The sequence below is a fragment of the Python bivittatus genome, unplaced genomic scaffold (assembly GCF_059951505.1).
Source record: "Python bivittatus isolate LINGU-HERP-01145 unplaced genomic scaffold, Pbiv_v1 ctg000350_np1212, whole genome shotgun sequence".
NCBI lineage: Eukaryota > Metazoa > Chordata > Lepidosauria > Squamata > Pythonidae > Python > Python bivittatus.
Genome location: NW_028277074.1, coordinates 30,928,707 through 30,955,233, shown reverse-complemented (window position 1 = coordinate 30,955,233; position 26,527 = coordinate 30,928,707). Strand labels below are relative to the sequence as shown.

General features: G+C 35.4%; 1 protein-coding gene across 1 annotated transcript; it reads left to right on the top strand.

Moving 5' to 3' along the window:
• The first annotated feature begins 3,913 nt into the window (after positions 1–3,913).
• ZFX (zinc finger protein X-linked) lies at positions 3,914–19,922 on the top strand. The gene is made up of 8 exons (XM_007438701.3): positions 3,914–4,348; positions 6,277–6,365; positions 6,952–7,518; positions 11,302–11,445; positions 12,162–12,305; positions 12,386–12,520; positions 13,659–13,799; positions 16,259–19,922. The coding sequence occupies exons 2-8, from the start codon at positions 6,305–6,307 to the stop codon at positions 17,443–17,445; spliced, it is 2,379 nt and encodes a 792-aa protein (XP_007438763.1). The 5' UTR covers positions 3,914–4,348; positions 6,277–6,304; the 3' UTR covers positions 17,446–19,922.
• The last annotated feature ends 6,605 nt before the right edge of the window (positions 19,923–26,527 follow it).

The following is a 26,527-nucleotide window of genomic DNA, read 5'->3' as shown; positions in this document are numbered from 1 at the left end:
AGTGTGTGAAAACCTTGTGAAGACTTACAGAAAACGTTTGACCTCTGTCATTGCCAACAAAGGATATTTAACAAAGTATTGAGATGAACTTTTGATATTGACCAAATACTTATTTTCCACCATGATTTGTAAATAAATTCTTTAAAAATCAGACAATGTGATTTTCTGGAATTTATTTCCCCATTTTGTCTCTCATAGTTGAGGTATACCTATGATGAAAATTACAGGCCTCTCTCATCTTTTTAAGTGGGAGAACTTGCACAATTGGTGGCTGACTAAATACTTTTTTGCCCCACTGTATATTAATGTCTGTAAATTTGCATTTGAATAATAAAACCTATGCAGAATTGAGTCAACACAGAAACCATTTTTGCACTAAATTTCATACATGGGCTTGTATCAAATTCAAAATTTAAATTGTTTCTTTATACAGAATCTTACTAAGTCCTGAATGATCTGTTAAATAACGATAGTTCTTTTACTGACTAGATAGAATATATATTATTTCACTTCACACTTTATACTGTTATTGCTGTTAACTGTATACTAATTTGATTTTAATAATCTGCAGTTTTTAAAATGACAGTAAAAGATTTAACTATGTAAAACCAAATTAATGCTAGACTGAAAATTATCTAACATTCCATTTCATTCAATTTCATGTTCGTAAATTTCTTGGTTATTGTGTATTTTATTTCATTTTATTTTGTCTTTTTCTTCTGTCTTGTCTTTTTTCTCCTTTAAAATGTTTATTGGCGGTTAGGGGGATGTGGACCAGATGATAAGACATTTCTGTTTTGTGCCTAAAGTTTGGAATTTGGTGTAGCTCTCTCCCTCATGGCATTCGAAAAAGCTGCCAAAATAGCCCTATTCTCCCAAGTTTTTTACTGTACTTGATTGCTGGAGGTGTTCATCTTGATGGAGGTGTTTATAGTTTTTTATTGTTTAACATTCTTATTCTTCTGATTGGGGCAGGCTATAAAAAACTGTAAATAAATAAATAAATAAATATTATCCAGTAGAACATATTCTAGGTAATAAATGGATTAATGCACAATGACTGTGGGATGTTAGCTTTGTGTAACATGTTTGCAACATTATTTGAGCATAAAATTGCTCATTTGCTTTGAACCTAATTCCAAGATAAGGTTTCTGTGAAGTGTCCTGAGCATTTGAAGTCAGGTCCACTGAAACACACTGGATTTAATATTAAAACTTTTTCAAATAGAGTATAGAATTCTATGTTCTTTCATTCTTATGTTCTTGTTATTTCTGATGTGAATTATGCAGCTGGTACCAACTCTGCAGGTATTCATGTAGATGGTTTGAAAATAGTTTAAAAGTTAACCGTACTTTCTATCCTTGAAATTTGCATATATTGGATTTTCTCCTTTTCTATAGATTGAAATAGTCAAATTCTGTTCTGATCAAATTTACCTATTCTGTTTCCTTTAAGGTTTTGGTCTAGGGAACTACTTAATAAAGTTCTCAGACGGTTCACCAATCTACCTCAGCTATGAAATGCACCTAACACATTGGGTTTTACTGGATCAATATGGGATTCCAAGGGGTTCATGCCATGAAATCTAAAATTTCTGGGTGAAAGAAACAGTTTGTCCTTAACCTAGGATTGGTCCTCCTGCTGCATAGTTTTTAGAGATCATTTGGAGACAAGGCATTTATATTGTCTTAAATATTTTATTTATCATTCCAAAATAAAAATTCCTAAATCCAAAATGCCTTGATTTTCCAGAAACAGAAATTATTTTACCAGGCCTGGAAACTACACCAAAGAACACAGATGTTGGCTACTGTTTGTTGGCTAACAAACAAAAAAGAGAAAATGGGTAACCAAAAAAAAAAAAAAAAAGACAGATTTAGTTCTCACACACTAAGCAATAATCAGATGTTACATTTGGCTTAATTCAACAAATTAAGGTTTATTCAAATAAACCATAGCTTAGCATGTGTAAAACTTCCTATTATCTATTGTATCGGTAAGGATTGTAATCAGCTTGCTATTGAAGATATACTTCAGGAGTTTAATTAAGTGATATAATGGTCTTGTCCTATTATAGGATTAATATCAACAGGATTGTTAATACGATTCTGGAGCAACTGCTGTTCTTCACAGCTTAGATCCCTAGTACTAGGAATCAAGATACAAGAATTGTGGACTTTTCAGGCACAAGGATTGACTAAGAACAGCACAACGGAAAAAGAAACCTATACTGTTTATAATGTAATTTCCAAGCCCCTTTTTTTTTTAACCTTGCTAGCTTCTCCCTTTTGAGGTTGTACTGATCCTTTTATACTTATATTTTTGTACTTTTGTTGATTATCATAATTGTGCAAACCACCCAATTTATTCAATTAATATACCATATGCTTTATTTGGTTACTGAGGATTTGAGGAAGAGGCTTGCTGATCAGACCAAAAGGTCCATCTAATCCAGAATCCTGTTTCCAAAGCAACCAATCAGATGCTTCTTGAAAGCCTCAAGTTTTAAAATGGATTCCATGCAGACATTGTGACAAAGAACCATAGCAGTACCCATCTCCCTACATCTGTCTAATCCTATTTTTAATTCATCTAAGCTGAACTGTCATCACTACATCATGTGACACTGAATTCCATAAACTATAGTGTATAAAGTGTTCTTTATGAGGGTGGATAGTTGCTGCTGATCACTTCAACTTCTAATGCTGCTCTTCTATCCTCCTAAAGTGCCTTACATTTTATTAAACCAAATGTTATTTAAATAACAATGAACCACACAATTCAAATAATATTAAGGGAACAAGAATAGATGACAATTTACTAAATGTGATAATCTATTTTATTGCAAATAATTGAAGATATTCCAGAGAGAAGAATATAACATGAATAACAAGAGAAGTCTTCTCTAACCTTGGCATCCCCTTCCAGAGGATGGATTTCAGCTCCCAGAATTCCCCAGCTAGTTTGACCATACCTGAGAATTCTGCAACTTTAAAATTTTAACTTTAGAAATGCTACCTGAACTTACAGAAAATCTAAAAAATATTTAATGAGTATCTATAACATAAAGCAAACACACAAAAATTGTGTTGTGTTGTTAGACACACACATATACACCTTTTTAACAAAGAATTAAAAATGATACAACGCATATGTGATTTGCACCTTAGTTCTGAGAAGGAAATGAGTCTTAATTTGATACAATATCATATCACATATCCACAATCTAAGTTCTTTTCTTTGATATCTGAAAACAGAGAACTGTACAAACCATCTACCTAATTTTAAATAATTGTGCTGATAACAAATGTAGATTGTTACAATAAACTATACAGTAAACTTAAGTTTGCAACTATGAAATGCTAGTAACATTTTGAAACATTCATTTTATGACCAAAGAGAAAACGCACACAAGTCACACTGGCACCCAACGTCTAATTATCGTAAAAATTGTATTTGCTAGCTAAGCTTACACATTCTGGGATTTGGAAAAATAGCTATACATCAATAGTACCCGATTCCTCATCAAACCAGAATCACAAAACGTGGTAGGTAACAGCATTCACCAAAACGACTGATGTATATGAGCCGTACTTAAAGCATTGTATTTTCGTTTTTCTGGCTTCCTACATTAAAAAAAAAAAAATCTGTTCTCAGTCAAATTGGGGGTTGAGGGGGAGGCGGAGGGAAGAAACGGAGCGCGGGATAATACTTTCATTAAAAATGCCGTAATAAGGTACCTTATTTTAACTTTCAAAAGGCTGTGGATAAATTTAATTTCGGCGAGTGAGGGGGATGTATTACGATTCGGGAGGCGGGGGTGCCCGGGGCAATGCCTGTGGAGAAGCCACCCCAAAATATTGGGGATTTTCCAGGCCTAAACAACTCCTCACTCCCCGACGCCGAGTTGAGCAAGTCTGAGCCCGGAGCGGAATTTTACGGCCGAGCTGGAACGGAGGCGGCGGCAGGAGCGGCAGCTGCAGCGGGAGGGGCTGGCAGGGACCCACCGCCCTTCTACTTCATCCACCCGGCCCGGCCCGGTTCCTCCTCAGCCGCGCGCCCGGCCCGGCCCGGCCCGGCCTGGCCTGGGGCCGAAGAGCAGGCGGCTCAAGCAGTAGCGGCGCCGGCATCTCCTTCCGCATTTCCCTGGGTTTCTCTCGGGCAGTGACGTGACGTGCTGACGGCTGCCCGGCCCGGGGAGCTTGGCCGCTTCCACTCAGCTCCGAGCTCGGCCCCTCCCTCCCCTTCGCTCCCGCCCGCCCGCCCCGCCGCCGCGACACTACCACCGAGATCGGCCCAGCTACGCGGAGAAAGGCCTCCCAGAGTTCGCCGCCACCGCCCCGCCTGGTAAGCAGCACGGGACAGGCCCGAGCTAGGCCCTTACCCCTGCGCGGAACCAGGCCTCGGCGCCTGCTTCGGTACAGGCCCGAGAAGGCCGCAGCTAGGCCGCGCCGGGGTTCCTTCTTGCAGGAACGGGCCGGAAGCCTTGCACGGGGGACGGGCAGCTGTAGCTCAGCTTCCAGAGAGGGGAAAGGCGGTGGGCTGCTGTAAGGTGCACGAGGAGTGAGGGTCAGACTCAGGCTTGGGGGGCAACGGGGCCAGGCCTGAGTCGGAGGGAGAGCTGCTAGGAGGAGGAGACAAGATGGCGGCGGCAAGGGAGGCTGAGGAAGAGTGCTGGACGCCATCTTGAATTAATCGCTTCTGGCCCCAGACAGTCCCCATTACAGGCGGGCAGGGCAGGGCGGAGACGGCGCCAGTGGGGGAAGCTTGCCCCTCCCCTCCCTCTCTTTCTTGTGCCCAGTTGTCCTGCTCGGCTGCTCCCGGGCCCTGCATACTTTAGTCCCGCCACATTCTTCCCCTCCACGTAATATCCAGCAGGTGGAGAGGCATTTTCTGCCTATTATTGCCTTGCCTCCTAGCCCCGAGCGTCAGACAATGACCGACGAAGCACGAGTGATTCACGCAGCACCCCCTCCCCGCTATGTGGATCCAGGGGGGCTGCTTGCAGGCCAGGTGCTCGGTTTCGTCCAGATGGTTCTGGCTTTCCGCAAAAAAAATAACTCCCTGACAGTGAATAGCGATACCGAGGAAAATGGTCTGGGTCAGTTGGATTCGTTAAGAAAGGCTGATTGCTTGACAGGTTTGAGGGAGCATAGTAGTGCCACAGCCTCAGCGCTCGAATTAAATTCAAAATCCCACCAGAAACAGGCTTCCAAGTGCACACATTTGCAGGGAGAAAGTAGTCAAGGGAAGCTTATGCTTTGATAAATTCATCAGTCATTAGGTGCCATAAATCCTGTGGCGTATGTTGTTCTGATAATTTTATGTTGGTAATCAACAAGCTTCGCACACATATTAGGATAGCTAACAATATATCCTTTGAAGTATAGGGAGTTGAAAAGCAGCCTAGAGATTTTTTCCTGTTGGTGTGATATGTGAAGTAGGTAAATTGGATTGTTAATAAATAAAAAAACTCAGAGTGAAGATCGTTTGATTATTGTTTTGAAACAACACATCGCAGTCAGTAAACAAGCATCTGAAAAACAAATAGGATGGACTGTAGCTTCTGAATTTTAAGGGTTAATGAAAAAGGAATACTAACTTGCCCTAGAAAAAGAAAGTACTAGCCAAGTCTTCTATAGAGGATGCATGACTCAGGCACGAAAACAAAGATATAGAATGTCTGTATAGGAATGCATATTTCAACACATGTATTCACAAAGGCAGGAGAAGGAAAACTTTTTTATCCTTGTGAGGTGAGTGGAAGCAGGAATGTAGTAGATATTATAGTAATAAATTTTAGCATACTGTATTCAGGGCTCAGCAATGGTAGTCAAGCAGATAGAAAGTTTTTAACAATTCAGAAGCTTTACTTTATTAAAATGGATGAAATTGGGAAAATACAGTTAGTACTTGCACTATTTGAAAGCGATTATACCAAGAGTTATAGTCTAACTGAAAATGCCAGAGTGTTCATGAGGAGGAAAAAAGTTTGAAGTGTCATAAGGAAAGTACTGATATTTTGCTCTGGTGCAAATTAATTCTTCTCCCGTTGCTTTTATAGGAGATAATGAGGGGACATCAACATATCAGCCTTCCTTTTTGTGTGCATGGCAATGCTTACTCAGGAATGGGGCAAAAAGTTCAAGTGCCAAGGACGTGCCAATTTCTTTTCCCCAATGTATTCCTGAATGCAATATATATATACCATGTGCTAGTCTGGAACACTTGTTAAAAGTCTATTTATGTAAAACACCTTTGTTTTAATTTTATAGACATTGCGACTGATGACATTTAAAGGCCATGGATGAGGATGGGCTTGAACTACAACCACATGACCCACATGCGTTTTTTGATCCAACAGGTATACAAGGAAATAATGTATAATCTTCTTTTCCTAAATTCTATAACCCATTGGGTCTTTAGTAAATGATACCAGATTGCTTCTTTGTTATTCCAAATCTGGATCTAATTGATTTAATAGTTAATATTCTGTTTTGAGAACTAACTTGAGGCTCAGTAATGTAAGGAATATTATGTACTTTTAAAATATTTCCATATGAATACTGTTGTGTACCAGTTTTCTGAATAAAGGTAAAGTAACATTTACAGGCTATGTGGGAAGGCAGATTATGGAATGTCTGTGAAGACTGATTGAAAAATAGATTATCAATTACTAACTTTTAAAATAGCTTTTTACCTTCTACCACACTAAATGGTTTTGAAGGAGTATTGCTGGTTGTGGGAAGTGGGAAACAAACTATATAGAATATTTCATATGAGCTCCATGATTTTATCTGATAAATGGATAGAGAATAAAGGTCTACAGGTTAAATTTATTTCTGGTATGCTAAAAAGTTAGAGACATCCCTGCTATCATAATCAAAATTTGCTGATTTTCATTCAGATATATGATGATAAAGGACTGATTGTTATTTTATATATTTCAGGAGCTGATGAAACACATTTGAATGGAGATGAAATCGTTGTCGAAATACAGGAAACTGTATATGTATCAGATGTAGAAGATTCTGATATAACTGTACATAATTTTGTCCCTGATGATCCAGATTCTGTAGTAATTCAAGATGTCATTGAGGACGTTGTTATAGAAGATGTTCAGTGTCCAGATATCATGGAAGATACAGATGTATCTCAAACTGTCATTATTCCTGAACCAGTGCTGGACACTGATGTCACTGAAGAAGTGTCTTTATCACACTGCAGTGTTCCAGAAGATGTTTTATCATCTGAGATTACAGCTTCAGCAATGGCGATACCTGAGCATGTACTCACAAATGAATCAATACATGTACCTGATATTGGACATATGGAACATGTTCATGACCATAATAATGTTGTAGAAGCAGAAATTGTCACAGATTCTCTGGGAGAAGATGTAGTTTCAGAAGTCTTGGTGGCAGACTGTGCTTCTGAAGCTGTAATTGATGCCAGTGGAATATCTGTGGAACATAATGATGAAAAAAGCAACTGTGAAGACTACCTGATGATTTCCTGTAAGTGTCTGGGTAAAGTATTTTAAGAACTGTAGTTTAAACTACAGATTCCTTCATCCAGGCTACTTCCACTGATTTTGTTCTTGCATTTTTGTGGTGCTAATCTAACCTAATCAATACAGCATGTAGGTAGTTTTAGATCCTAGCATTTCATGTATCGGGAATGTAAGAAACACTTTTTAACACCATCACCATTCTACATATTATAATAATTGAATTAGCTTCTGCTAGCCTAATGCAAGAGTCATTTGTTTGGTAATAAGCACTATTTTGTTCTAAAAAATTAGAAATATTTTAAAGTTAAAATAGTAAAATTAGTATCTGTATCCATGCCTATTGTTATAACATTGTTTTTAAAAAAGGATTCTGCAGTCAACATATCCAGTTTCATTGGGACTGCGATATCTATATTGATCTAGGTACTATTAAAATACCTGTTTGTTGCTGCATCTATCACCTATTATTCTCTGATAATTGGGACTGCAGAGCCTTGAACTAATGTGCAAGATCCATCATGAGACCTGTTATTACTAAGATCATAGTGGAGGTCCTATTATAAGTTGTTGAGACTACCACTTTCCACTTATTCATAGGGTCTGGAATGCTTCTCTCCCCAAATTTGCAAGGTGCCTATTCTTACATTTTTTTAGATCCTACTGGAAATCCAGAACTTTTTGTGGATCTTCCCTATTTGTAAATTTTATTATTTTTGTTTTATTTTCCATTCTTCAATATTTTTAATGAATAAAGGTTGTATAATATTTTAATCTACTGTATTTCAATTTTAGTGTGAACAGCTTTAAGATGTGGTTGTATAAGAATCTATATAGGAATACATTAAATAAATGCATTTCTCTGTTTCAGTGGTTGCCAGTAGAAATATAAGGTGTAGAGCTAAATGGCAACAGTTAAAGGATTGAAGAAATACTGATTTTTATCCTTTTTCTATCGGAAGAAAATAATAGAGGAAGCATACTTTAATACTTGTGAATATGTTAGCAAAAGAAGGAGAATGAAGTGGGAGGGTCAAATATAACTCGAACAGGAAAAAGGGAACTTTCCTAAGTTGTGAATTACTTAGTATAAATGTTTACACTGTAATTGTGCCTAGTATTTCTGGGCAAATACAAACCTTACAAATAAAGTTATTAGTATCCATGATTAACAGGCAACATGTAACGGTCTGTTTCTTAAGTCCCAAGCTCATGATTTGCTGTTCCATGAGATCGCAGTTTACTGTTGGGCTCAGTGCCTGCTGCAGTATAGTAACACTGTGCTTTGGTGCCTCTTTCTTAGTAGCACTACTGATTGCCAGATACAGGATTGCAATAATATCTAAAGTTGTTGAAAAGTACAGAACTAGACAAAAGAGGCATCCCTGCATCATTATCAAGGCAGTATTATACTAGAAATTAAGGAGTAATCTTTCATAACATGGCAGCAACTGACTAACAGTTGTTGATGTGAGGGCTCCTCTATGTCCTCTTAATGATTGATTTGCCTTTTTTTCTCTTAAGAATATCTATACCCCCTGCTAGTTTCTTGTTATATATGAGTATATTATAATACTTATTCCCAAGTAAAAATATACTTTATTATTTTTCTTGTAGCAAACTATAAATCTATATTCTTTAGGATTTAATGTGAATGCCTATGTTAGAATTTATGCTAGGTGAAAGTTTCCCTATTAATCTTTTCCTTAAAGCTTTATCAGAAAGTTCTATCTGTTTTATACCATAACTAATTTGTCTAGTCTAGTCTAGCTATAATAGTGTTTCAAAGTAATATGAAAACATACTTTTCAAATTCAGTATTCCATTTATATAATCCATATATCCAGTGACATATAGTAGACACCTATTTTGTTGATTGTAATTGACAATTAATTCCTGTAATATGTGACATATTCTGGAGGATTTTGTTGAGGGCATGTTTCTCAACCTTTAATTGTTTAAAATCATTCCCAGTATAAGTGCAATGTATTACTGCAAAAAGACAAAGCTATGAAAACTGAGGGACAAATTATATGAAATGGCCATATATAGAATGCTGTTGTATATGGAAGACTTAGAAAATAAGAGGAACAATTAATAAAGAGGATGAATTAATGAAATGAATTAAGAAAAAGAAAGAATGAAAACACTGTAAAACTAAGAAAAATGGGAATGATGTAGCAGATCTGAATAATAGTCTGATTTTGTGGGGTAGAGATGATGAATGCATTTATAAATATGAAAGGACTAATATGTATGTCAGAAAATATGAGTGAATTTCATCTAGGTTGAGGTGAGTGCGTATAAAGGTAGGATTTCGTAGGTATAATTGCATGCTATGCTTCAGTGAATGGTGATGATGGAAGAACTGTAACATTTAGAATTAATGCAATCTGGGGGGTGAAAAATTCTATTAGGAGACATGAATGGATGGGTAGGAACAAGATAAGCATGTCCATTCATACATACATATGCAAAGAAATGATTGATGGTTCATGGTGAAACTGAGAGAATTAGGGAAGGATACAAAGATAAGTTCTGAATATGGGGCAGACCATTTTTTGATAGCGTTAGTAGTTGAATCTGGGGAAAAAAAGGAATGAGGGAAAGTAGAATGACTGCAAGAAGATAAAGTACAAAGCCTCTTGTAAAACATTAGAAGATAAATTAATTTCACAACAGAATAAATGGAAAGTGGACATCAGGAAAAATGATGTGGAAATGGCTTGGAAAAAATGGAAAGAATTAAGTGAAGAGTTACACTAATGAGAAGTACATGAAAAGATTGGTGGAATGGTGAGGTGAAAGACGCTGTGGATGAGAAAAAAAATACATATGTTGTATGATAATTATTGCTGTAGAAATGAGGATGAGGTAAAGATACTGTGTAATATGTAAAGAGAAAAAAATAATTGCAGAGAAAGTAATCAAAGAAAGCAAGAAATGTATTGTCGAAGGCTTTCACGGCCGGCATACAATGGCTGGTGTGGGTCTTCCAGGCTGTGTGGCCGTGTTCTTGAAGTTTTGTTTCCTAACGTTTCGTCAGCACCTGTGACCGGCATCTTCAGAGTGCAGGAGCACAGACGGGCACAGAGAGAACTGCTCCTGTCTGTGCTCCTGAACTCTGAAGATGCCGGTCACAGGTGCTGGCGAAACGTTAGGAAACAAAACTTCAAGAACACGGCCACACAGCCCAGAAGACCCACACCAGCCAAAGCAAGAAATGATTATAATGAAAAGTGACAGAGAAGATGCAGACCTATATTGAGAGAAATAAAAAATATGTTTTGGGAGAGAAGGGGCTAAACAAGAAGCCTAAAAGAGAATGATTGGAATTAAAAATAAAAGTTATGCAATAATTTGGGATGAAACTCAAAATAAGGGAAGACTGGAAAATTTAGAAAGTACAGTGCAGCTTTTTGCTGAGCAGGTTGTATACTTCTCATTAGTGTAACTCTGTACAGCTCAAAGGGCATTGAGAAATGTATGAATATGAGGAAGAAAGTTTATTGTACCTTTGCTGATTTAGAGAAAGTGTTTAATAAAATACATAGGATTCAGTTATGGAGTGTTTTATAGATGGAGCTAAAGGCAATAATAGTGCTATACAGTAGAAGTAGAGTATGTGTGAGAATAAATGGAATGCAAATAAGTCATCACTGAACAGAGAGTAAAACAAAGATGTGGATGTCCCCTTGGCGTTTAATGTGTTTATGGATAAATGTATAAAAAATGCTTGTAAATATGTTAGAGGTATGTTATTCTGATCATATTATTGATTTTCTTGTAGTGGATGACGCTGTCAAAACAGAAACTGACAATTCTGTTGACCTTAAATCTGAGACAGAAGGAGATCCATGTAAAATGGATGGCATTTGCCCAGAAGTCATCAAAGTCTACATTTTCAAAGCTGATCCTGGAGAAGATGACATAGGTAAGTCTTTCTTAAACCAAATCAAAAGTTAATATGTTACTCAATGTTTGGAGGTCTCAGACGAAAGCTGAATCCCTGAGAAGCGTTCTGAAAATTTGCCATACTAAAAGCAAAAAGAACCCCCAAACACCTTAGAATGGCATCTGTGACAACAGCACTTTTATTACAATTATTCATATATCATACCATATATAGAGCCAGTTTGGTGTAGCGGTTAAAATGCTGGCCTAGAAATCAGAAGACTGTGAGTTCTAGGCCTCTCTTAGGTATAAAAGCCAGCTGATTGACTTTGGGTCAGTCTCTCTCTCTCTCATTGCAACTGACCTCACAGGGTTGTTGTTATGAGGAAAATAGGAAGCAGGAGTGTTAGGTATGTTTGCCACCTTGAGATATATATATTAAAAAGGTGGGATAAAAATATAATAATACCAGTTAAACTTTGGTCAATTTTCTGTCACTCTGTGAAAATACAGACCATAAATTTAGTCTGTAATCTTGTGCACACTTACTAAATTAATTGAATGAAGCTTACATTTCAATAGGATTTTCATAATATCCCTTTTTTTTTTTCTCAGTCCTTTCCAAATGTCTGTTGATAGAGGCTTCTCTTACATCTTTTAAAGATTTGTGTTATTGTTTTTTTTAGTTTCTTAGATTTGAACCATAGTGTAATAGAAGCATATTCTCACAAATGTTGCTAATTCTTTTTAACATAGGAGGCACAGTAGACATTGTGGAAAGTGAATCTGAAAATGACCATGGTGAAACTTTAATTAATCAAAATAGCAGTGTTCGCATTCCAAGGGAAAAAATGGTCTATATGACAGTAAATGATTCTCAGCATGAAGATGAAGATTTAAGTAAGTATGTGACCTTCATTTTGGTTAAAGGTTTTAAAGAATTATATAAAACATGCATTACATGTTGTTTCTTCTATTAGATGTTGCTGAAATTGCTGATGAAGTCTATATGGAAGTGATAGTAGGAGAGGAAGATGCAGCAGCCACTCATGAACAGCAAATTGATGACAGTGAAATCAAAAGCTTTATGCCAATAGCTTGGGCAGCAGCTTATGGTAGGTCATCATTCCCAAAAGTTAAAGATTGCCTAATAAGGATATTTCTATCTGGTCTTCCGTATTTGGAAAACTAATGCAATCTTTCTTGGATGGTGTTTATTTCTGCCAGGATTTACATATAAGAATACATATACATTATTTGCATCTTGTTTGAAAGGAATTATGACTTATTCTTTGAAACTCTACAGGAATTAAGAGGAAAATTGTAACAAGCAACCAACTTTACTTCTATTATAGTTAGAATAGTAGTAAAAATAAAAAAATTGAGAACAACTTAGCATCTAGAACCATTTAGCATCTCCGTTAAGTCTTTTTCTGCTAGATGGATGTGCAAAAACAGATAATTGATTTAACCTTACAGAGAAAAAGAGTTTTTTTCTGAATGTATTAAATACTGAAACTTGGCATTTGTTAACTTTATTCAATATTTTAAACTAGATCAGTAACAACAAAGTTAACACACCTCCTATAAAATTTAGATTTTTGTAATGATAATTACATTTTTTTTCTTTTTGTCAGAACCTCCAGCTTGGGTGGGTCCCTTTCTTTTACATGCGTCCATCAGTGTGGGAATCACTTTATGTTCTCGTCCTGTAAGGATGGAGAGTTGCTAGTTGACTTTCCTCCCTACCCATTAACATTGAAATAGAAACAATACAATAATCAGTCATATGGCTACAGTATTTACATGCATCTTCGAGTGGCCTTGGGAAAAGACACTCTTGGTGGTAATTGGAAACCTGTGGGGTATGCTTGCCAAGGACATCTACCTTTTACAATGTTCTTTCTATTTGTTGTTTGTCATGATATGATTAAATTCATGCATATGTATGTATGTATGTATGTATGTATGTATGTGTGTCTCTGTATAATCAACGAGGACGGTGAGCAAGATATAGATATGTATAGATATATATAGGCAAAAAGCTACACATGAATAATTCACTGAATAGAAGGCTTGATTTTTTTATCTGAATTCTTGTTCACTGTCCTCATTGACTGTACAAAGAGGCACAAATACATTTATTAACACTGAGAGCTGATTATTCAGTCTTATCTTTTAAAAATATAAAAATCATATTCAGAGGCAGTGTGTGGACTAATCCTTAGAATGCTAAATTCTAATCCTCACTAGGAAATAACAATGATGCAGTTGAAAACCGAAATGGAACTGCAAGTGCCCTCTTGCATATAGATGAGTCTTCTGGTCTTGGGAGACTAGCGAAACAAAAACCAAAGAAAAGGAGAAGGCTGGAATCCAGACAATATCAAACAGGTAATAACTCAAGCTACTGTGATGATTGCTTGAAAATAGAATTAAAATGGAAATGCATTCTCCATTTGCATTTTTAAAAGCACAGTCATGTATATGCATTCGTGGTGGGAGTTTTGTGTAATGTTGCTGTTTTTATTGGAGTTGTATTACCAGCACACGAATTCTATTTTAAATGTTTTGAAATAACTGGTTTTTCTCAGGAGGAAAATTATTAAAAGCTAGGTTGAATGTTGCAAAATAAGACTGGAATAGAAATAAAACAAGATTGGTTGGCTGAAACTCTGCATGAAAGTTTCAGCCAACAGAAGATGGCTACATAATAGAGATGAGGGATCATTTTTTAATATGTGGACACATATTCTCTGGATACATCCAAATAATGTGGCATAAGGTTTTGAACACAGAGTACATTTTTTCTAACAGTTTAAGACATTTTCCTGGTTTTTTGTCTTCTGCTCAGGGGAAGACTTGATCCAAAGTCTTATAACTTTTAGGTATACAGAAAACAAATTGAATCTAATGAATTACACCAACTAATGCATTACTTATAATCCTCAGGATATGATTCAGGCTTTGGAAGAGGGGTTGACACAAGTAGACTTGTCAACAGAAATGCACAAGTTATGTCCTAAGACACAACACGGAAAGGAAATGAAGCTGTACTGGCATAGCACTCAAGAACTTACTGAAGGAAGGCAGGAATTAAAGGAAGCCAACCCAGGCATACTGCAAAGTCACATTGGTGCACTATACCTACAGGTTTTTTGGTGGGACAAAAAATGGGAAGGTTTGCAATTCTAGTGATTAGCCGCCACCATTGATTGATTGATTGATTGATTGATAGATAGATAGATAGATAGATAGATAGATAGATAGATAGATAGATAGATATTCAAATACACACACAAATACACCTACGTAATTGCTTCCCAATGTCCATTATTTATTTACTTGGTTACATGTGTACATATGGTCACAATCTAACACTTTCAGGAAATAATAGCATATGTGCTAGGTTACAAGTGATGTTTCAAGTGAGAAATACGTCTGATGGTGGGGCAAGTATGACTAAAAAGTGTGGATATGGAGAGTTGAGAAATGACAAGAAGCAGGCGGTTTACTAAATCTTCTAAACTATATTGGGCTAGATAGAACATTTTAAATCATTCTATTTCTTTTATACTTAGGAAAGATATTTAGGAGCAGTTGCATCTCAAAAGCAGTTTGAAATAACTCCATCACTTTGCTAAGCAGTTAGCAGTAACTCCATCACTTCCCCTATATTATTTGTGGACAAGGACAGGGGCAAATCCATAGCAAACCATGGTGACATCCTCTTACAAATGCTACCACTCTGTACCTGCATCCCACCATCTGATGCATGTGTATAATTCATAGCATTTGTATGGTGATGTCACAGTCATCCTTTGCCCCTCTTCCACAAATGTCGATGGACAAGGATATTAAGGGGTAACAAAGGAGGATAATATTTTCTAGCAACTGCAGTAATGAATACAACAAGATAATGTATGCATATATTGGTGTGCTCATGTTGCCAGCACAGGCTTGTTATAGGTGTGGTTGGTGTAGAAGCCACGAGCATAGTCTTCCTGGCATTTCTAGCAGTTGTGAAATGCCTTTGAGGCAGGGTTCATGAAAGAGCAAGATTACTATTAAAGTTCTATCTTTTGCTGGCATAGTACAGTGACTGAGACATTTCATCACACAATATGCTCTGTATGTATTTGTATTCATTTTTCTAATATAACCAGTTATATAATACTTTTTCAAAGGTCTCTGTTCAAAACCACAATTTCAAATTACAGTTAACATTACATGTTATGAAATTCTAGTCTATTGATTTCATTTCTTATTTCAAAGTTGCATATAGCTGTCTTCAACTTCTGTCCTGATGGATATTTTGCGTCAGTATACACAGGCATATGTGTGTGCCTGTGCGTGTGTTCTTTTGGAGAGTGTTATCTTCGAACATGACAGATATGAGTCATTGCTTGAAAAGATGTCTGTTCTCACAAGATTCCTTTGAGAGAATGCAGATTTTGCAATTGCTGACATGTCATGTACTCCTTTCTACAGGGTTAATTTGTGTAATTAAGGGATATGTTGGCACTTGACATTGCTACTAATTATTGAAATGCTGTAAGCCTTTCACATTTGTGTTGGAAGATTTTGATTCAGTTTTGTAGGGATAAAGCTGACATACCATTGTGATTAATCCTTGACAATTAATTGATTTGCACTTAATTTGCAATTCCAGCAGTGTTCAGGATATTGGTATCCTATGTATTTCAATATGAAAGATTAAGCATGTGCTTTATTTTGCTACTGAAACTAATAGGAATCTAAAATGTATAACTTCTGTGCAATTATGCTTGTGCTTGCGAGGTATTTAGTAGATGCCATTTTTATTTTTTTTTATTTTTTCTTTTATTATGCAGCCATAATTATTGGGCCTGATGGCCATCCTTTGACTGTCTACCCTTGTATGATTTGTGGAAAGAAATTTAAATCCAGAGGCTTCTTGAAAAGACACATGAAAAATCACCCAGAGCACCTTCTTGCTAAGAAAAAGTATCGATGCACTGATTGCGATTACACTACAAATAAAAAGTTAAGTCTGCATAATCATCTCGAGAGCCACAAGCTTACTACCAAGACTGAGAAACTAATTGAATGTGATGAATGTGGGAAGAGTTTCTCTCATGCAGGAGCTTTGTTTACACACAAGATGGTGCACAGGGACAAAGCAGCAAACAAAATGCACAAGTGCAAATTCTGTGAGTATGAAACAGCAGAACAGGGATTACTGAATCGTCACCTTCTAGCTGTGCACAGCAAAAACTTTCCTCATATTTGCGTGGAATGTGGTAAAGGATTTCGGCATCCATCAGAGCTCAAGAAACACATGCGAATCCACACTGGTGAAAAGCCCTATCAATGCCAATATTGTGAGTATAGGTCTGCTGACTCTTCTAACCTGAAAACTCATGTAAAGACTAGGCATAGTAAGGAAATGCCATTCAAGTGTGACATTTGTTTTCAAATATTTTCTGATACCAAAGAGCTGCAACAGCACATTCTTATGCATCAAGAAAGCAAAACACACCAGTGTCTGCACTGTGATCACAAAAGCTCAAATTCAAGTGATTTAAAAAGACACATAATTTCCGTTCACACAAAGGACTATCCCCATAAGTGTGACATGTGTGATAAAGGCTTTCATAGGCCTTCAGAACTGAAAAAACATGTTGCAGTGCACAAAGGGAAAAAACTGCATCAGTGCAGACATTGTGACTTTAAGATTGCAGATCCATTTGTTCTGAGTCGCCATATTCTCTCAGTTCACACAAAAGATCTTCCGTTCAGATGCAAGAGGTGTAAAAAAGGGTTCAAGCTGCAAATGGAACTCAAAAAACATATGAAAACACACAGTGGTAGAAAAGTTTATCAGTGTGAGTACTGTGAATATAGCACTACAGATGCCTCAGGTTTCAAACGGCATGTTATTTCCATTCATACAAAAGACTACCCTCACCGTTGTGAATTCTGCAAAAAAGGCTTTCGAAGGCCTTCAGAGAAGAATCAACACATTCTTCGGCATCATAAAGACATTGGGTTACCATGAGGACTCGTAAATATGGATTTGGGAAGGGTGTAAAAGATTTGCTTTTTAGTCAGTCATTGTATTTTAAAGCAGATCTTACAAACAAAATACTGTGCATTTGATTTAGAGCTGTATACAGATAGGAATATTGCTTCTAGTTGACTTTTATACATTTTGTTCATTAGTGTGTTCTGAATTATCTTCCGTTTGTTTAATAAATGAGGAAGGATGGCAACAATAAAGTTGCATTTAATAAAGTAAACTCTGTCTCATACTGAATTTTTCAACCACATTAATTCTCTGAAATATTTACCTGCCATGCCAACTCAGTTTTGACACAAATTATATTTCTAATTTGCTCAAAGATGTCATAGAGAGGGCTGTATAAAAATCAGAGCAGAATTAATGTCAAAATATTGCATTGTACAATAGGATCCACTTAATTGTCCCATTGGTATTTAAGGAGCTTATGACACGCTATTCATTTGAGTGGTTACTTAACTGTTTTCCAATATTTGAGGTTATTTCTTTATAGTATTGAATTCTTCCATAATAAGTAAGAAATACATTGGTTGCTGGGAGCATTTATTTTCAATAGATGTGAATTTTAAAGAAAAACTTGAGGCACTTGTTCATTAAGTATTCATTATCTGCTTCTCTTCCTTTTTGTTCTGTATTGTAAATGTAATTGTGTTTTTGAAACATATTGTTTCAGTTGTTGACAACAGATACTCAATTGACTGTTGCTAAGTTTACTCCAAATTAAATGCAGTTTTATTACAAGACTCCAACTGTATGGAATTTTTGATTTGGTCTCATTTTTATCTATCTACCTGCAACTTTGGACAGCTTTCAAAGATAAACCATCTAGAGGGACAACAGGTGGAGGAATAAATAATAGAAGCAGGTCATTTTTATGGAACATTTATTTTCTTCCAGTTTTTAAAATGTTTATTGTTCTTTTAGGGACACAGAATTTTTCTTACCAAAATAATTTCAGTAGGAATTAGACCTTCACATCAATAGCTATTAAGGATTAACTTTTTAATTACCCAGTTATTTCTGTCCATTTATACACTTACAGATGTACATTGAATGACCACTTATGCTTGAAACTTATTGCTAAGATAAAGCTGCTTCAGTCTGTTTCATGGTTAATGTTCCATTAGTTTATAATGTTCAAAAGCATGCTGGAAACTTGACAAGTAAAATACAAGCTAGTTTTTAAAAATAAGTTATGATATTCGGGCTATGTTCTGTTAGCTTGCTTTTCTCACCTGTCCTCCCTAACTTTGGTCCTAGAATTAACTGATCAAATGTACTGAAAGTGAAAAAAAAATCAAATAAGCAGTTTTTGCATCATGCCTTTCTCATGTCTCATCCCTCCTTTCCTTCCATTAAAAATTTAAGGATTCCAAGGCATCAGTTTTTATCATATATTACATTGCCAGAGAATACAATGTGTGTACGTTCCTTCATATAGCTTGGTATTCCCTGGGTGATTCATTTTAATATAAAATTAGAATTATAATACAAGATAGCTGTGATGCAAACATAAAAGCTTAATGTTAACATCTTATTTTGTGTGAATTGTAAGGTGTATGTAGAAGTATGTTTCTGATCTTTTAATGTGTATGAACTGTTGCATGTTCACCAAATTCTTAGAAAATGTTGGTAAAAATCTATTATTGTCAAGCACGCTCTTGAGCTCTCATCGCACAGCTCCAGTGTGCACATTATACTGTCATAAATTAAGTGGAACATGTGAAATTGTATGGAACCCTTTAAAGCTTTTGCATTGTGGCAATAACTATTGCAGGATTGAGGCCTAAAAGCACTTGAATTTATTAAAGCAAGTGTTTTCAAAATCCAGCAGTTATCCATGGAATGTAGGTGCCTCATTTTTCATTGAAGTCCTACATAGATTTCTTTGCACACAAATAATTTTCAAGCCTTTTAAGATCTATTAACTTTTATCATATTCAGAAGTATTACCAGAAGTATTACCATATTGGAATTTTTTTTAACAAATCTCAGACTTAAGAGTGGAAAAACCTGGTTCACTTCCTATTTCTCTAATACCACCTGGAATCATAAATATATGCATTGAACATAATTTTGGAAACTTAGAAAAAGCAATTAAGAATTTATCAGTTGAGTGGATTTTGTACAATGTGGCTGTATAAAGAGCAAATGAAAACTAGTTATTGTTAATGTACTGACATTAGTTATAAACTAGTTTTATTTGATTAGCAAATGCTATAAAATTGATGTTTAAGTTTCATGTTTTAAACGGTACATAAAAAAGGACATAATATAAATAATTGTTCTGTAAAATGCTTGTTAAATACTTGATGTCCCTCCCTCTTGTACACTTTGTAAAAATGAAAAGGAAAACAAATTACATAGACTCATATTTAGGGATGTGTGACGTAATGTGTACTTGATAATGTGAAAAAATAAAAATCAAATTATTTTCCTGTTAATTATATGTTTCATTTGCTACATCACTGTTTTTACCAATAATTCACACTATTTTAGCAATAAAATTTTAAAATTTAGTTGTATAATTACTTCCATGGAGTACTGAGAGATGCCAGAAACTGAACCTGGAACCTCCTTCAGGAAACCATACCCATACAATGAAGCTGATGGCCCCATGAGCTAACCCTGTTTGGATTCAGTCAATTCTTCCCCTTGCGTGAAATGAATTGTGTCTGTGTGTAATGAAAATGATTCTGCTGCTGGAAACAATAGCTGAGATCTCAGCTTACTCTTTTTAAAAAGGTGAGTTTATGCTACTGTTGGTGAGGATTATATATTTGTAGAACTGTTTATTACAAACTGGGGCTCCCATAAGATCAATTCTGTCAGAACTATTATTACACTACTCCTTTGTCTGATTCTGGATCCAGCTGCATAGGTGAAGCTGGCTTTGTCTTCTAGGGACCTAGGAAGGGCATGTTTCCAAATTCTAAGAAGGCAGCATACTAGGAGGGTTTGGTTCAAAATTAAGGCCCAACAATCTCTTAGGAGTGTGCTCCAAGTTCAGCTCAGGAGAAAAGCCTGCAGGCCTCTGCCCACTTGAGTGTCACATTGGCTGGGCTCAAGTCCATTCCTGATGAGTGGACCTGGCTTCAGAGGACTCAGATTTCTCTCTGGGATAAGCAAAAGATGGCAATTGGAAGAGAGAACTCAGGCTGGCTGTTCCTCTGTCCTGTTCTCTTCTGTTACAGATGGAAATGGAAAGAGAAGATCACAATCATGTGCCTTTATATTAAACCAGTGTTGTCCAAACTTGGCCACTTTAAGATGAATGGACTTCAACTCCCAGAATTCCCCAGCCAGCATGGCTGGCTGGGGAATTCTGGGAGTTGAAGTCCACTCATCTTAAAGTGGCCAAGTTTGGACAACACTGGTTTAAACTATATAGTAATTGGAATGGATGGTCAAACTAGGTATGAATAATATTTCTTCCAGCTCTAAAAGGGTGACAGTGGTGTCACAATGAAGAAAAAGTTACCAGGTAAGAAGACAAGAGATTCAGATATTTCAGTACAGCATATTAGATCAGTGTACTCTGAATCTTGCCAATAGGTGGCAATGGTGTATAAGAACTGAAGGACACTCAACAGTGTATTTCTTAAGGAATAAACATAAATGGGAAAGTGTGCCAGCAATCTTAATTAAAAACATGATAAAGAAAATTTAATACTTTTGCGCTATAAGAATGTAATGGGACTGGAATTCAATAATTCAATACTTATTTAATTCTAGGAATGAGTTCCCCTTTTTCATGTTGTCATAGATGCATAGATCTATCTATCATTTATAACTATCTATCATCTATCTATCTGTCTATTTATCTATCAATTGCTAAAGTCACCAAATTCCATAAAAACTCTGGGCAACATACTTCCTAATAAATTATTTTCTTTTTTAATATAATTTTATTGAAAGTTTTAAAAACAAAGTCAAAAACTAATACAAACTAATATAAAGGAAGAAAAGGAAAAATAAAGAGCTAAAAGTGCAAGAAAGAAAAAAAGGAAAAGGAAAAATAGAAAAGAAAAAAGTTACAAAGAAGTGACTTCCGATCTTTACAGCAGTTATAAATTTACCTCTTTCTCTAAAGTTACATCATTACGCTCTTCTTTTTATAATCTATCCTATCTAATCATCAAAACCATAAATCATAAGTTCATTTTTTTCTGTTTTACACAAAAAATCCATAAGGGGTTTCCAGTCAGCAGTAAATGTAGATACTGTCTTTAATCAAGCAAGTCAATTTGGCCATCTCAGCAAGTTCTATCATCTTCACAAACCATTCTTCCCTTGTAGGTATTGCCAAATCTTTCCATCTTTGTGCATACAATAATCACGCTACAATTGTCATATACAGAAACAAAGTCCCATGACCTTTTTCCAACTGTTTGTCCATCAGTCCCAAGAGGAAGAATTCTGGTCTCAACTGTATATTAATCTTTAAAATCCTCTGAATCAATGTATGTATTTGAATTCAGAATTTTCTAGTTTTTTGCATCTCCACCAAGCATGATAAAATGACCCTTCTTCTCTTCACATTTCCAACATAAATCTGAAGTGCCTTTATACATTCTAGACAATTTCTCTGGTGTCCTATACCAGTGGTGCATCATTTTATAAAAGTTCTCTTTAAGATTATAGCATAGTATAAATTTCAGTCCTTTCCACCACATATTTTCCAATTGTTCAATCTGTATATTATAACCAAAATTTTTAGCCCACTTTATCATACATTCTTTTACTTGTTCTTCTTCTGTTTCAGATTTCAATAAAAGTTTATACATTTTAGCAATCCCATGTTCATCATTTGTACACTATTCAAAATCAGTCTTACGATATTCAATACCATAAACTCTTTTATCTACTTTAAATCTTTCTGATAACTGTAAATAAGAAAACCATTGGCAACTATATCCTTCTGCCACCAATTTATTTTGTATTCCCCTTGATGAAATTCTAGTATGTCACGATATGTTAGCCATTTGTGTTTGCCTATTATTCCTCGCCTATAAAATGCTTCTTGTGCTGAGAGCCACAAAGGTGTTTTTGGACACAACCTGGATTTTTATCTATTCCATATTCTCAATATGGCACACCTAACATAATGATTTTTAAAATCCACATTAACCTTGACTTGATCGTACCCCAAATATCCATGCCACCCAAACCTCAGGTCATGTCCTTCTAACTCCAAAAGCCTTCTATTTCTCAGCAACACCATCCAAGCCAAACAGCAAGCTGCAAAATACAATTTCATATCAGGTAAACCCAATCCTCGTCTTTCCTTTGCATCTTGTAACACCTTTAATTTGTGTTTTCTTCCCTTACCACACAAACTTAGATACATCTTTTTGCCACTGTTTAAATGGTGCATCAGTTGTCAAAACAGGTATTGTCTGAGAACAAAAACATCGTTCTAGGCAAAACATTCATTTTTATCACAGAAATTCTCCCCAGCAACGACAGTTGTAGTTTCTCCCATCTTAACATAGCTTTTTAAACTTAATTCCATGTCTTAACATAATTATTTTGAAATAAAATACAATTCATATTTGTCATGGTGATATCCAGATATTTTACTTTTTTCTCAAAACCCATTTTATTCATCAATTCTGTTTGATCCTTTATTTTCATGTTTTTTGTTAACCTCATCTTCTGTTTGTTAATCTTAAAACTTTCTAATGTATCAAATTCTTTTAGTTTTTCCATTAATGTTTCAATTCCCTTTAAAGGATCTTCCAAAACCAACACCAAGTCATCTGCAAAAGCCTTTAACTTATAAGTTCCTTTTTTAATCTTTACTCCGACAATCCTCTCATCTTGTCTTATATCTCTATGCAATATTTCAAGGACTAAAATAAACAGGAGAGGAAACAGTGGGCACCCCATCTTGTTCCTTTTTGCATCTCACAAGACTTTGTTAGATCTCCATTAATGATTATTTGAGCTTTTTGTGAAGTAAAAATTGATCTTACCCATTTTATAAAGTTCTCTTCAAAGTTCATATCTTTCTTGCAAAACTTTGAACGAGAAAGCCCAGTTCAAAGGCCTTCTCTGCGTCTGAGAAAATCAATGTGGCTTGTTTTTCATTATGTTGCTCCAAGTTTTTCAAAATGTCCAACACATTTCTAATATTGTCCTTTAACCGTCTTTTAGGTAAAAACCCACATTGATCCTCATGAATAAATTCTTGCAAAATTATTTTCAACCTCTCAGCCAAAATTGTTATAAACAACTTGTAGTCATTATTTAATAATGATATCAGACTACAGTTTCTTGTTAAAGTCAAATCTTGTCCCCTCTTTAGGTATTAAAGCTATATTGGCCTCTTTTCAGCTCTCTGGCATCTTTCCTCCCTGTATAGTAGAATTAATTGTATTTTATAAAGGTTGTAAAAGTTCGTCCTCAAAACTTAATAAGAATCTGGTAACCCAACTGGTCCAGACACCTTTCCTGTTTTAATCTTTTTTATAGCTTCACAAACTTCCATTATTGTTATGGGTCCATTCATAATCTGTTTCCATCCTTCTGTAATCCTTAGTAAATTTTGTTTCTTTAGGTATTCATCTATTTTCTTCAGAGAAATATCTTGTCCTTTACACAAATTGGAATAATATTGATGAAATGCTTTTTGCATAGCCACATTATCCATTAATACAGTACCTCCCTCTAGTTTCAGTATCATTCTCTTTTCTTTTTGTTTTCATAATTTATATGCCAAACCATTTCCCTGGTTTGTTTACAAACTCAAAGTTTTTTTGCTTTACATAGTTCATTTTTATTTCCATTTCTCTTACTGTTAACATAGATAGCTGTCATTGTAATAGCTTAATTTATTCAGAAATACTTACCTTCTCTGGAAATGACTTTAATTCTTATTTTCTTTTTATGTCCTCCAAAATAGCTTGTGTTTTCTCTTGCCTTTTCTTTTTGCCTCTTTGTGTTGTATGAAATAAACTCTGATAAAAGCTTTGCTTGTGTCCCAAATCATTCTTAAATCAGTACCTTTATCTAAATTATTTTCAAATAATTATTTTAATTTCTTTTTACAATCCTTCACTATTGCTTCTTTCTGTAGCAACATTTCATTTAATCTCCATCTAAAAGAATTAGATTTCCTTTTATAAACCAAACTCATATTTGATAATATCTCTACTTTATCAGCCGTGGTAGCCAAATTCTTTGAAATCCAAATCACATCTATTCTTGAAAAGGATCTATGTATTTCAGGAAAATACATATATACTCTTGAATTGCCATTTTTCTGTCTCCATATATCAACAAGCCCTAAATTGTTCATCAAATAAAAAAAAAAAACTTTTGGTAATTTGCCTTGTGTAATTTTAATATTTTTCTCAGAAGTTCTGTCTAGTTCTGGGAGAGATCATTCCATTCTAATCCCCCATCAGACCCCAATTTTCATAAGAAAACCCATTAGTCTCTCCATAAAACAACTCCACTTCTTTTTTTTAGTTCTTGCCAAAATAAATTCTTCACCCAAATTTTTATAAATCAAATATTTTATGTCCTTTTTTCTAATATTCCACATTAAGCATTTGTAATCCATAATCAAGCCAAAAATTTGGAAAAATCAATACCTGTAACATCTAATTCAGTATCATCCCTTTCAGTTTCCCATTGCACCTGTCGAGGTTTTTGTGTAGTTTTATCTGACACCTCCATTGGAATCTCCCCCAACTCTTCTTTGAATTTTTCTAGAATTCTCTCACCTTTTGGAGAGAATTCAGCTGGAATCTCTGCTGTTTAAAAGTAAAAATCACACCTTCCAATTTGTCCCATAGAAATAGAATCTTTTTCTGCTTAAGTCTATCAGTCAAAAAAGAAGCACTATTTTCTCTTATGCAATATTTGAATCAGAATTTCTTTAAGAACAATTACTTCTGTATTATCAGTCTTCAGTCTTGTATTAAAATGTTGCTGCAAAACACGATAACTTTTCTTCTTCCTGACAAAGTGTACCAGGACATCCCTTAAACATTTCTTATTCAGAAATCTCTAGAAATGGAGTGACATTTAAGCTGTACTAACAAGTTTTAGGAAATTGTAAAAACAGGTAGTCCTCGACTTATGACCACAATTGGGACCAGAACTTCTGTTGCCAAATGATGTGGTCATTAAGTGAGTCACACCTGATTTTACAACCATTTTTTGCCATGGTTGTAAAGCAAATCACTGTGGTTGTTAAGCAAATCACACAGTCGTTAAGCGAATCTGGCTTCCCCTATTGCCCTAGCTTGTTGGAAGCCCCTGGGAAGGTCGCAAACAGTGATCACATGACTCCAGGACACTGGAACCATTGTAAATACATGCCAGTTGCCAAGCCCCCAAATTCTGATCACATGACCATGGGGACACTACAGAGGTCATGTGAGGACTGGTTATTAATCACTATTTTCAGTGCTGTCGTAACTTTGAACATTCATTAAACAAATGGTTGTAAGTTGAGGATTACCTGTACCCTCCCACCATTCCCATATCATGTTGGGAATGTCATCAAACTCTACAAATATTAACTGAAATTGCCAGAGGTAGCACAGCTAACTGTTCATCTATAGATTTTAATGGTTATATAAAACAGTAAGATTGATAAAATTGTTCAGGGTTTGACTATACCACTTCAAATTGCAGATAGGGGATTATGTCTGATCCAAATAATCATTTCTCAAAGTCATTACTCATTAGAAGAGTTCCAGAGTTTTACTATAGACATTTGTGTGCATCAAGTATTTAGATGCACAGTTTCAAGAAAGTTTGTTATAGATTTGAACTATCAAGCTCAGTTCACTAATGTCTTAATGTATCCTTATTCTATCTTACTGAAATATTGAACAAAGATGTGGAAGTTATTCAACTTTTACAGATTGCAGAAGGGTATAAAGAGATTTCAATGTTATAGAAACAAAGAAGTTGAGCAGGTTTTATAATTCAGCTTTATTATCATTAATAATAATTTCAGTGTTCTATTGACAGCATTTCTTATAATGCTGTCCTCGTCTTACATTACAAAACTTTCTAAGATTGTAAAAACTAAGAGAAA